The 12,136-nt window shown below is 47.7% G+C and overlaps 1 protein-coding gene across 2 annotated transcripts in view; it reads left to right on the plus strand.

Annotated features, from left to right (window-relative positions):
- Positions 1–12,136, plus strand: part of HTR4 (5-hydroxytryptamine receptor 4) — a 154,868-nt gene that overhangs the window by 76,558 nt on the left and 66,174 nt on the right. For both annotated transcript variants that reach the window (XR_005829233.1, XM_040602927.1), the window contains exons 6-7: positions 6,317–6,470; positions 8,358–8,926. Coding sequence is in view for 1 of the 2 variants with exons in the window: in XM_040602927.1 (XP_040458861.1) it covers positions 6,317–6,470; positions 8,358–8,926 (723 nt within the window). In the remaining variant the exon portion in view is untranslated. The remainder of the gene's footprint in view (positions 1–6,316; positions 6,471–8,357; positions 8,927–12,136) is intronic.

Consider the following 12,136-nt stretch of genomic DNA (forward strand, 5'->3'; position numbering starts at 1 on the left):
AAGACTCTGGCCCAGTCTGGATTCGCGGAGGGAGTGCAGGAGTGAGCAAACCCACGCTCAGGTTTGGGCTTTGTGGAGCGCGCCAGAGCAGAGCTCTGAAAAGGCAAGGATGGGGATTTTCCAAACTAGCCCAATTCTTATGTATAACTTGTGTCCTGCTAGGAGAAGCGGTGTTTTTCTTCTGAAATAAATGACCCTGTCGCCTGCAAGAGTTTTCCATCAGTGCAGTTCAGCGCCTTCAGCATCGGAGCTGGCTGCCAGGGGGGAGCAGCCCCTGGAGCCCCTCTGCTGGGCTCAGCCTCCCCCCTGCTGTCGGCTCAGGTGTCCCCTGTGGTGGCAGCTGGCCGAGGCTGGCTGTCTTCTGATGGCACGTTTTGGCCTCTCTTGCCTTTGGAACTCACCGACAAATCATTCCCACTTTGGTGTTTAAGATGTGGTTCAGCAGACGCACAGAGGCACCGAGCCGGTACAGGCATGGCTGTTGCACCCTGACTTCGGGAGAGAGCTAACAGCACCCACGGTTTTCCCACCCTCTCGTCTTCTCTTTTCTAGATTGTTTAAGGGGGTTTAAAAAACTACTCAGTATGAGCATTGAGTAAATTTTCCTAGGCTCGTTTTGGCCCCAGTGATGATAAAACATATGGTATGTAAATAATTTTATACATGCACATGACACCAAATGGTTTTAAATGTGGGCCACCCACAGAACCAGTCTGTTTAGTAAAGACTGGGTATGTATTTGTCTGTCGGTGATATCTAAGGAGCTTCTTGCAGGCTAGCGTCTACGTACCCATAGCTCAAGAAAAATTGTATTGCACACCGGGGAGGTACTTTAATTTTTCTCCAAGGGCAAGGAATTATCTAATGCAGCTAAGTAATTATATTTCTATAATGCCCAGAAGGCAAGGAAAGAGCAGTGGTGTGGTTGGAGCATCCCTGACACCAGGACTGCTCTCTGGATATATGCCGGGGCAGCTTTTCCCTTTGCCATGGGCCTGAGGAGCCACTTGGATGTCCAGGCTGATGGGTGGCCAGATGTGCTGGCTGCTGTATCACCGCTTGCTTCTCGCTAACCACAGAAACTGATGTATGTTAATGTTATTGGCCCAGCTTGTTATCTAGGTTTTTGGACCTTTGATTTCAGTCTTGACCACAGATTCCGGTCACAAATGGTCACCAGCATCGTGTCCGTGTTTGATGAGTATGCATCACTACCGCAAATAGCCATCCTTGCCATGGACCACAGCTAAACCGTGCTGCTGTCAGATCTAGGTCACCAGTGTGTTGGGATGCAATGCTGTTCCTCAGTCTTAGTCTTTTCTTTTTGTTTACAAGAACCCAGAAGCTATAAACTTGTAATAACTACAGGTGTTATAATTTAAAAGTTGATGTGCTTTCCAAGAATCTTTCTTTCCTATTTTTTTTCTTGAAGGAAAGGCAGGGCATGATACAAGGAGTGTGCATGCATGTGTGTGCATGTATGTGTAGGATTTTTCACACAGGCAAAATGGCAACAACAAACACCCGTGACTTACAACACTTACATTTCCATGAAAGCCTTGGGCTGACACAGCGGATTCAGTGTTCAGTTATACAAGGCAAGACTATAACTGAGGTTCATTTTCTGTCTATTTTCTCTTTGGCTTCACAGCTTCCCTCTTATCTGCCATCTCCTGTCGTCACATATACACAAGTTTAACATTAGGCAAGCTGTCCATGATCCTGCTGCCGAGGAATGTGATATTATGTCTTCTCCACCCAAAGTGCTGAAGGCTGTTAGGTACAAATGTGTTGCTGATGTACAGTTCACCAAGCGTTTATATCTGCTTTCTGGTTTTACGCATAGCACTGACTGTAAAGAGGAGCTTGCCGGCAGGCAAAGCGCCAGTCCTGTTGGGAAAGGATAAAACATTTGGATCTTACAGCTCCTGAACGCCGTGTATAGGAGTGACTGCAGCAGCTCCTGCTGGTGATGCCTGTAGGAGCGTGGAGGAGATCACCCCGCAGACTGGGGCACTGACTCACCGAATCTGTGCGGTTTTTATAGCTTTTGTGAACCAGTTAGAAGTGTACCCGCATCCCCTTGGAGGTGCTGGGAGAGTGTTTGTAACGCAAGGGCTCTGCTTTTGGGAACTGATCCACGTGGCCCTAATCAGTTCCCCTCTACACCTATATTGCTGGAACTTCTACTGGAAGAGCAGGGAGCATCACATTTATGTTCCTTGAGACAGAGTCGGGCCACTGCACTGTGTCACAGAGCCACCAGGTGATGCTGGGCAGGTCACAAACCCTCAGTAGGCAGACATATCTGCAGTGGCCATAAGAGCTGTAAGGAAGACCATAGGAGCTATGGATTTCTTCTTTTGAGCCGTCTTTTAAACTGTTAGCGCTTGATTCATTCATGTGGCAAATGTGTAATATGGGAAAGGAAAAGTATTATAATAACCTTTGCTTTATGGAGCTAGTTGGAAGATCTACAGCTCCAGGAAGGGATTCTTGTATTTCCCCTTCAGCAAAGAATGTCATAACAGAGGTGGAGGGGAGGGTGTGTTTCGTATCATCTGCTCTGCTGTAGGTAACAGGGACATTTTCAAGGAACTGCAGAAACATGGGTCTTGGCTGAGAGTAGTAAGAATTATTATTTAATTAAAGTTGGACATCATATTAATCATGTGTATGTATTACACTTTATATTCATCCATCACACTGTCATACCAGTAAATAATAGATATTCTTTATGAGCAGAGGAAAACAGCTTTAGCTTTAAAGGAAGCAGAGAAGCAAAATAAAAAAATGCCTTTATTTCAGCTTTTGACTAAAACTATTGATAATCCTAGAGATATAATTACTTTTCTTCTCAGTGAATAAATAGCTGCTTAAATGCCTCAACCATCACATACATCAAATCACCAGCTACTGCAAAAATTGGTGTGACTTCAATGACTTCTGTTAGCATACAGAGATTTCAATTATCTGACTGTCAGGGCCATTGAATGAAAATCCTGCTGAGCTTTGGAAAAGTGGACGGTGGGCTTTGCTGCCTCCTTTGCCATTAGCAAAACTGTCACCCGCACTCTGATTGCAGAACCTTGTTGCTGATAACAGTGTAGGGCAAGAGGAATGCAGCTCAGCTTTCTGAACACAAGGGAAATCACAGTAGCAGCAGTTAGCAAAAAAAGAAAAATTAAAAAAAAATAAATAATAATCTTTTGACATGTAAGTGGAGGAAAATTGCTGCTGAATCACTGGGAAGGAAGAAATATGAGAGCTTAAGATGTCATTTTTACAGGCATAATTTTTACTCTAATGGCCTTTAATAGCATGTACAAGTCAGTGTAATGCTGTCAGCTGCAGTGAGAGAGAAGTACAGAAATGTAATAACTCAAACTGCTTGGAAGAATTGTTTTCCTGCTGCAGTTAATTAGCACAGCATCGTGGTTTTCCTTTTCTGTTTGCTTATTCAGCTTGTGAAATGGTAGCTGGTTTCTTGGTTGTTCTTTTCTGTTTATTTATTGAATTTCTTCTTTTGCCCTTTCTGCAAATAAATGTCGTCTCTTGTGACTTGCCGTAACTTGCCATCAGGCATGTCACAGGAATCCTTTGATGTCCAGCACTGGGTGGCACTTACTAGTAGGTGTCTCTCAGGCAGTAAACAGTTAAATATGCCGGATTATATCTCCCTTGTGTTTGGAGTTGAAGAGCAGTTGCAGGTAATGCAAGAGAAGCACCATCTGTCCTAATAAGCAGTCAAAAACATTACCGAAAATACCTGTTTGAATTCAAAGGTCAGTTTGTTTCCTAGGGGAAGGAAATCTGGAGAGCAGGGGGAAATCCAAAAGCAATAAGCTGCAGCAACACGGGACAAGGTTACACAAACATATTGTGGTTGTCATGAGGAGGGTAGTTATCCTAGGAACAAAGAAAATATTTATTCTATCCTCTGAAATCATCAAGATGCTGAAATCTGACCACGATGGTCCTCATTGTCTGATAGACTCAGAAAAATGTAGGGTGGAAGGGACCTCTGGAGGTCTCTGATCCAGCCCTCCCCTCAAACCAGGGGCCAACTCAAGCTTAAATCTGTCTTGCTTTGGTTAGGTCACTCAGGGCCTTACCCGGTTGGGTTTTGCGTATCTTCGAGGCTGGATACCCTCGCTCGTTGAAGTCATGACCCAATGAAGGCAAGCTCCACAACTAACTAAACCCTGTTCCCGTAAACTATCCAGCTTCTCCTGCCCCGCTGTGGGCGGGCTGGGAGGGCCGTGGGGGGGGGGGGGACAGGAGCCAGACCCACGGAGTGCCATGGCTGGGCGGGAGGGACATCAGCCCTGTGCTCTGAAGGAACAGTTACTGTCAAATATGCCATTTCTTTGCAAGTGAAACTGTTCAGAGGAACAGGCTGATTTTCATGCACTCACGAAAGCAGAAGAGAACGTAGAAATAATGAAATTGAAATAGCTGAATGCTTGTTTCAACATTTTCCCCCTGTGACATTTTGAATCTTGTTTCAAAGAGACTTGTAAAAAATGTTTTCTTTTGACACTTTGATATTATTTCAACCCTTTGTGTGGAATATATCATCTGATTTTATCAAAATATAGCAATTCAGTTGACTCCACATGACTTAAAAAAAAAGGTCTTAAAAAAATTCATAAATCCTTAGATTTTTGTGCCTGTTTAGCATGAAACTGTTGGTTCCCACTCAAACCTTGGTGAATTAAATTGTGCACCTCAAGGACATCTTTCTAATACATACGAATAAAACGTGTATGTGTGCATTCACATATGTCTAATGTGCTGCTGGCACTTAGAAATTCTGATGGGCATCTCAGTTTAGTGGTCCAGCGGTAGTTGTGTTTGCTAATTTAATGTTTCTAATTCAAGCTTCTGCTAACCTCATAAAATCGACGTTTGCTGGCATTCAGCAGTGAGGCTCTCTCTACGTACACATCATACCTTGATGTTGGGGCTTGACTCAAAAAAATCCCTGTCAGGAGTTCATTTGTTCCCTTTATAAATAATTATTGGAACTGCGGCCACTTGTTCAGTGCAGTGCTCGTCTCCCATGGGGCGCCGTACCGCATCATTTCTGTGCTTACCCCATCTGGAAATGACATCTGCCAGCTGATCATTATTCATTCACTAAGAAAATGTATTAATCAGGCACATAACTGAATGATAGAGTTGGTTATTTAGAAGACCTGAGAATTTATGGGTTATTGTGTCTCTGGACCTTGGTTCCCTGTTGCAGTTCTGGGAGCATCAGTACTGGCCTGTTCCTACACACTGAGCTGAAATCCAAAAATCTAAGGGTCACAAATAATTCATTTGGAACCTGAAACAGACTTTCAGGTCAGGACCACCAAAAATCTGCGTCAGGATGATATGGTTGCTCATCTGCTATGCTTATGGGCATATATTAATTTCAGAGCAATGAGATTTCCAGGTTTAGGTTCGATACAGCTTCCTGATGTAGAAATCTGCTAGCAGGTGGGTAGCACAGGGACCAGACAAATGGGAGATCCGATTTTTTATCTTTTTGAGAAGAAATTTCTAGTTCATAACTAGTTGTTGTTTTAAGAGCGGGGACCTGTTGTACTATGAATACGTTGGATGGATCAGGAGGAGAAAGGAGCGTGCAGGGCAAGTCCCCTTGATGATGAAAAGACGAGAAGCCCCATGCAGACATTTGCCCTGTCTTTGTGGCAGAAGTTTCAAGCCCAGCCAGACAAGAGGCTGATTCCTGAGAGGTAGAAAAGGAGCTTGGTTACGGAAAAACACACTTCATTTTACTGATATTTTCACAGCTTTGAAGCACTTTGTTAATTTGCAATAACAGCTTTTGCAGTCTTGTCAAAATAAATGTCCATTGCAGTTAGGAAAACCCCAATATTTACTCAGTTACGGCTAAATGGAAGGAAGGTGTACTCATTCATCACGGTAAGGAGGGTGCAGACAGCTTTGTGACTAAGTAAGGAGGGAGAGGAAGGCTGAGTGTGAAGTCACTCCCTTGCTCTGCGACCTCAGACAAACCGCAGCATTAAGCTATGCCTCATTTTCCCTAGCTGGAAAAGAGAAAATACTGGCTTTCCCCTGCCAGGCACTATGAAACCTTGTTTACTCATGCTGTGAAAATATCCCGAGTTCCTTGTGTGAGAGGCAGTCAGTGGAAATAGACTGTAGGCTCATTTTTTTTTTTTTTTCTCTTATTTTGAAAGGCAGGAGAAACAAGCTGGAGAGAATGCTTTACAGTTTTATTTTTAGAAGAGTTGGAAGTCTCCTTTGATGATGGCTGTTCTTGCTTTTCTCCTTGCAGGTACTATGCTATCTGCTGCCAACCTCTGGTTTACAGGAACAAGATGACTCCATTGCGCATTGCTGTAATGCTTGGAGGGTGCTGGGTAATCCCAACATTTATTTCTTTCCTTCCTATCATGCAAGGCTGGAATAGCATTGGCATCATTGATCTGGTGAGTAGCTAAGGCGGTACACCCACCTGGTATCAAGTGTATTTGGTGCTGTATATTCCTCTTTAAAAAGCAATATTCAGAGAAAAGAGGGCAAGAGAGGCTGAAGGAGAAACTTCTTGTTATCGATGCAGAGGGGCTGCTGAATTTCTGGAGGATGTCTTTAAGGGGGGTTGAAATGTCTCTCGTGGAAGAACTGACACAAAGAGAGTGGTGGCTCTGGGAGAGGATTTTACCCCCATCTACTGATCAGTTCAGTGAGTAGTCCTTTGGAAATCATCCAAGCCCCAGCTGGCTCCCGATGGGCACCTTGGGAATCCCTGGTTCCCCTTGGCCTCTGCAGCTCTCGGGGACATGCTGACCACTGCCGGCTCAGCCCGAGGGTCCCTCCTTGCCGTGCTAGCAATCTTTGGAGAGCTAGGAAGCCCAGACTTCTCCAAAAGGGATGGTGCTTTGGGCCAGTTCCATCTGTATCCCCTTTCTTGGTGTGAGCCTTGAAGGCTGGGAGAAGGTGAAATTACCCTGTGCGAGTCATTGCAGCAGGAGTCAATGTTCCCCACCGCAGACTGGCTTCACTTGCAGGATCCCATCTACAGGGGAAGGAGTTCAGAGCTGCAGATCTGCTCCCCTTCCAGTGTAGAGAGGCAGGAATTAAAAATGGCAAACTGTGAAAACACCTTATTTAGAAAAGCTTGTTTAAAGAGATGTGACATCTTCTATGCCAAGTCTCAGTCAAGGAGCTATGAATACTTTTTGGCTCATGGAGAATAACAGGTGCAAGCTGCCAAGCCTCTGAACAAGGTGATAAAGCCAAAATTGCTTCCAGACCAGCACCTTCAGGACATGCAGCTGGTAGAAAGGGGAGGTGCATTTTATTTATTTAACAAACCGTGTCAGTTATCTGATTTCTTCCACTGATTCCTTGCCCCCGCCACCTTTTCAGAAAAGACTCGGCACCCAGCTTTTCCAAACACTGGTGCAAGCCCTGCCCTTCCTTGTAACTTGCTGACATTCACCGTGCAGATTTCAGTAGCTGCATGCTGAGAGGTGGTGCAGGGTTCAGACATCACCTACTGAAAATGCTTCATAGTTTAGTTTAAACGTCCTTACATGCCCAGTCAAATAATTTTGATATTAGAGTTTTAAATAGGAGATGGTGTTATTCTGGTGTTGAAATAAGCACCAGAAATTATAAGCCTGCAGTGCACCTGCAGTGACGTTGTTTTGTAGCAAGAAGAGCCTCAGAGAAATCCCGTCTGTCCCAGTTCTGCCGCCTGCTCCCCAAACTCACATGCACGACCCCTTTCTTCATCTGCTGTCTGCTTCTGTCACAAGTCATTGACCAGATCTCAGCCTGCAGACGCCTCCTGCCCAGGCTGCTGCCCACAGCCCCTGCGTGAGCCACAGCTCAGTGTTGCACCCCAGTCTGGAGCTGCCCCCCAGCTGCTGCAGCCCCATCCCTTACCTGTCCCTCTGCTCCTTCCTTAGTGTTCCCGTGGGACTCAGCTGGGTGAAATTTGGGACATCCTTGGGGTAAAACTACACCCTGATGAGCAGGGCAGTGAGCACTGCAAAAAAGCATGGCGCAGAGTCAGGTTACATTGCTGTGTCTGAAGTGGGGAGCTGAGCTGATTCCACTGGCCAGGTTGAGGCATGCTCTGGGATGCCAGAGCTGCAACATGGGCTGGTCCAGCAGGGCCAGAGAGCCCATGGTGTGAGCACAGGCAGGAGTGGCAGCGGTGGGTAAAGCAGGTACCGCGAATGGGAGGGAGGAGGGAGAATCAGAAAATGGTGGTGAGGTGTCCTGGAAAACCCACTGCTGGTATTGGAGGAGAAGTGCTGAACTTTTCTCCTTCTTCTTTGCCCCTGTCCTTCCTTCCCTCGCCCCAGATTCAGCAAAGGCAGTTCAACAAGGCTTCCAACTCCACCTACTGCATATTCATGGTCAACAAGCCATACGCCATTACCTGCTCCGTGGTGGCCTTCTACATTCCCTTCTTCCTGATGGTGCTGGCCTACTACCGCATCTACGTCACGGCCAGGGAGCATGCCCGCCAGATCCGGGTGCTGCAGCGTGCGGGGGCCCCCACCGACGGCCGGCAGCACCACCCCGACCAGCACAGCACGCACCGCATGAAGACTGAGACCAAAGCTGCCAAAACCCTGTGCATCATCATGGGGTGCTTCTGCCTGTGCTGGGCCCCCTTCTTTATCACAAACATAGTGGACCCTTTCATAAACTACACGGTGCCGGGGAAGCTGTGGACAGCTTTCCTGTGGCTGGGCTACATCAATTCAGGGTTGAACCCTTTCCTCTACGCCTTCCTGAACAAGTCTTTCAGACGTGCCTTCCTCATCATCCTGTGTTGTGGTGATGAACGATACCGAAGGCCTTCCATCTTGGGGCAGACGGTTCCCTGTTCCACAACCACAATAAATGGATCAACTCATGTACTGAGGTGAGTGTTTCTCAGATGCTGCAACATGCCTGGGATCACTCGAGAGAGTACTTCTCTAGAGTTTTCATAAAGGGTTGGTTTCGCTTTGCATTTGAAATATCTGACTGATTAAATATTTAAAAGGGAGAGAGCAAGAGGAGCACCCAGAAACCCTCAGGGTGCTCAGACAGACCTGGGTTTGTAGATGACAGATACGTGTTGGCATGTGCAGTTTCTCCAGAGGTGTGTTCAGGCAAGAGCTGGGAGAATGCAGAAGTTGTGTGTATGTTTTGGGAAGTCCTGCTGTTCGGTCTGAGGGGAACAGCTGGACCCCACAGGGTCAGGAGGGCACCTTGGGGTAGGCTGCCTGCTCTATTTTTTCTCGGAAAAGCATCATGATACCCCTCCATTGCCCCTTATCATGTTCTGCTTTTGTAGGCGCACCAGCTGCATCTTCTGAGCTGGTGAAAGGCAAAGGATGAACTCCCCCCATCACGCTGACCCCGCTGGGCACCTCAGTGGCTCTCTGGGAGGAGGGCTGCTTGCCATCTTGTTTCAGCAGCCCAGAAGATGCTGGGGTGCCTGCCTTTTACTGTAACCTGGTCAAAGCCTGCCCCTGCGCAGGGCAGCGGCACCCTGCTGTGCTGTGCAGGAGCTCTGGGGGTGAGCGTGCGTCGCAGGGCCTGCAGGGCATGGGTGGTTTGGTGTCCCAGAGGGTCCACACACAGCCCACCCTTCACCGAGTACCACACAAGAGGAGAGCGTGTGGGCTGTGCGGTTCGGAGGGCTCTGTGCTATGAGACACCCTCTGCTGTTTTCTCACCACACAGAGCAGTGGGAGGCAGGCAGGGAGAACAGTCATCTCCTGTAGGATCTGCACAAACCGCAGCCTGAGTAAAACCATGGGTGTTTCTATGCAGCCGTCTAGAGGAGATGTGGTTCTTTTGGTAGAGGTACTCGTGGCGCTTCACATGCAGATATGGACTCGGTAACCACGTTTGTGTTCAGAGCTGGACCCACACGGAGACTGTATCAGACACTGAGCACTTCCCAGCTGAGCCTGATCTGCTGGTTTGCCGCAGGGAGCAGCCCTTGCTGGGCACAGCTCTCCATCCCGCAGCTGGTGAGCCGTGTCTGGCTGGGGAGCTGCAGGGGTGAACGCTAGAAACGCATCCCTGCGTGGGGTGGGAGAGCTGGCTGCTGTCCCTGCTCAGCCGCCGTGGCTCTGCCCTCACACAACTGTGCCCAGCCGGTGCAGGGGCCAGCCTGGTGGCCTCAGCACAAAGAAAGAGAGAGTGGTGTCTGCTCTAGCCATTAAGCACAGCAACAAAACGCTTTTTGTTAAGTGCACAAGGCAGAGAGACGACAGGAAGCCTCTTAGGTGTGGGCTGGAGCTGCAGAGGGCAAGGGAGCACATCAGCCCTGAAGGCAAATTGCTTTGGTCTGTGTGGACATTTGGCCTCCAGGTGTTGCAGAGGGCAATGCTGGTGACTCCCCATGTCTCCAGGTTGTCTCGCTGCTTTTGCACTAAGTTCTCTCTCTGAGACATCACCGTCCTGCCTGTGCTCTGTGGGGCAGGCAGGCTCAGGCCAGCACTGCCCTGGGGATGCTGAGCGGTGGAGACGGGCTCCCAGGCGAGCAACCAAGGAGGCTCTGCACACCCCCAGGAGGGCTGGCCTGCTGGTGGTTGCCTTCATTCTCTGCTGAGTGTCCCTGAGCTGCTGACAACTCCCACGTTTTAAGACTCTTTTTAAATGCACCAATGACCCTATGGTAGCCAAAGCAAATGTGAAGAGTCGTTTCTCCCCCAAAGCTAGAGGTGGCCATGGCCTTGGCCGCCCTGGCCAGCTGGGGAGGCTCTGGTGGGCTGCAATAAATGGTGACTCCCACCATGGAGCTGAGACCAGGCTTTCCTCATTTCCAGCTTCTCCCTCCCACTTGTACTACATCCCACAGAGAAATTAGCCATGGAAATGTGTAACAACCCTGTCAGTCTAAGTGTGACAGCCGTTGCAAAAGGCTCTGTAAGAACCAAACCTGCACAGGGCATCTTCTCCACCTCTAGCTTTTATGAGTACTTTTATGGATAAGAGCGCGTTGCCACTCTAACATGCTACATGTACAAGTCAGATCATCTCCTGCCTTGCCATATTGCCGTAGCTCTGCAGAAGGCACTTGCTTCCCACTGCTGCATCCCCTCCTCCCTCTGCATGCTGGAGGGATGCGGCTCTGCACATCAGCACTTCAGAAGGAAATTATTTTCTGTTCTCCTCAGCTTTGTAACTGATAAGAAAAGCATCATTTCTTTCCCTGGTGCAGATTACGCACTGATGATGATAGAGGTGTGGGGATTAAAGCAAAACCAACTAACTGTAGTCTTTGGATAGTTAATCTCACTCGAGGAATTTTTGTTTCTTCATTGCTTCTCTCTTAAGTGCAAAAAAGGTTGGACCAGCATGGATGGAAGAGAGATTTAGTGAGGTTCCCTCAAGATGCAACGTACGTTTCTTTACTAGCTTGGAAATGCAAGGGGTTTGTGCCCAGCAGCTGAAATATTGAAGGCTTCCTGTATGGGCTGGCTTCACACCACCTGAACTGGAAGCTGCGTAGGGGCTGGACCTGGCTCACACACTTCTTTTCCAACCTCAGAGTTGTTTCTTCCAGACCAAGAGCTTCTGCAAATGGGGAAGTTGTGCAAGTGGGATTTTACAGCTGCTTTTTGCACCCTGGCAGGGAGAGCAATGAGGAGAAGGGCAGACCTTGCGCTGAATCTAGGGCAGACTTCCACCCCCAAAACCCGCAGGGATTTGCAACGTTGTGTTAAGCTGCTGTGAGTCATTTGGCTTCAAAGGGAGTCAGGAGGGGTAGACAGTAGGTCTGGGATTTCTAACTCCTCTCCATTTCCAGTCTTGAGAAGATCTGAACTTTCCTTCAGCTCTACCTGTCCAAACCTTTCTGTCCTTGCTCACAATCGTCTGATCGGTGCACTTGCAAGCGCAAGAATATGTTTGTCACTATTAAAATTCAGGCTCTTGCTCTTGGATGTGTCGGACCTGTCAGAGTACCTTCCAGGGAGGGAAGGCTTTTCTTCTTTTTTTCTTCTGATAACTTTAGTGTCAAAATGTTCTGACATTTTCATTTTGGGATTTTTCACATTTATATTAGGAATGGGAAAAAAAGAAGAAGGAGGAGCGGAATGCAATAAAACACGACAGTGAGAAGAGGCAGACG

Source organism: Falco naumanni, chromosome 8 (genome assembly GCF_017639655.2).
Source record: "Falco naumanni isolate bFalNau1 chromosome 8, bFalNau1.pat, whole genome shotgun sequence".
Taxonomy (NCBI): domain Eukaryota; kingdom Metazoa; phylum Chordata; class Aves; order Falconiformes; family Falconidae; genus Falco; species Falco naumanni.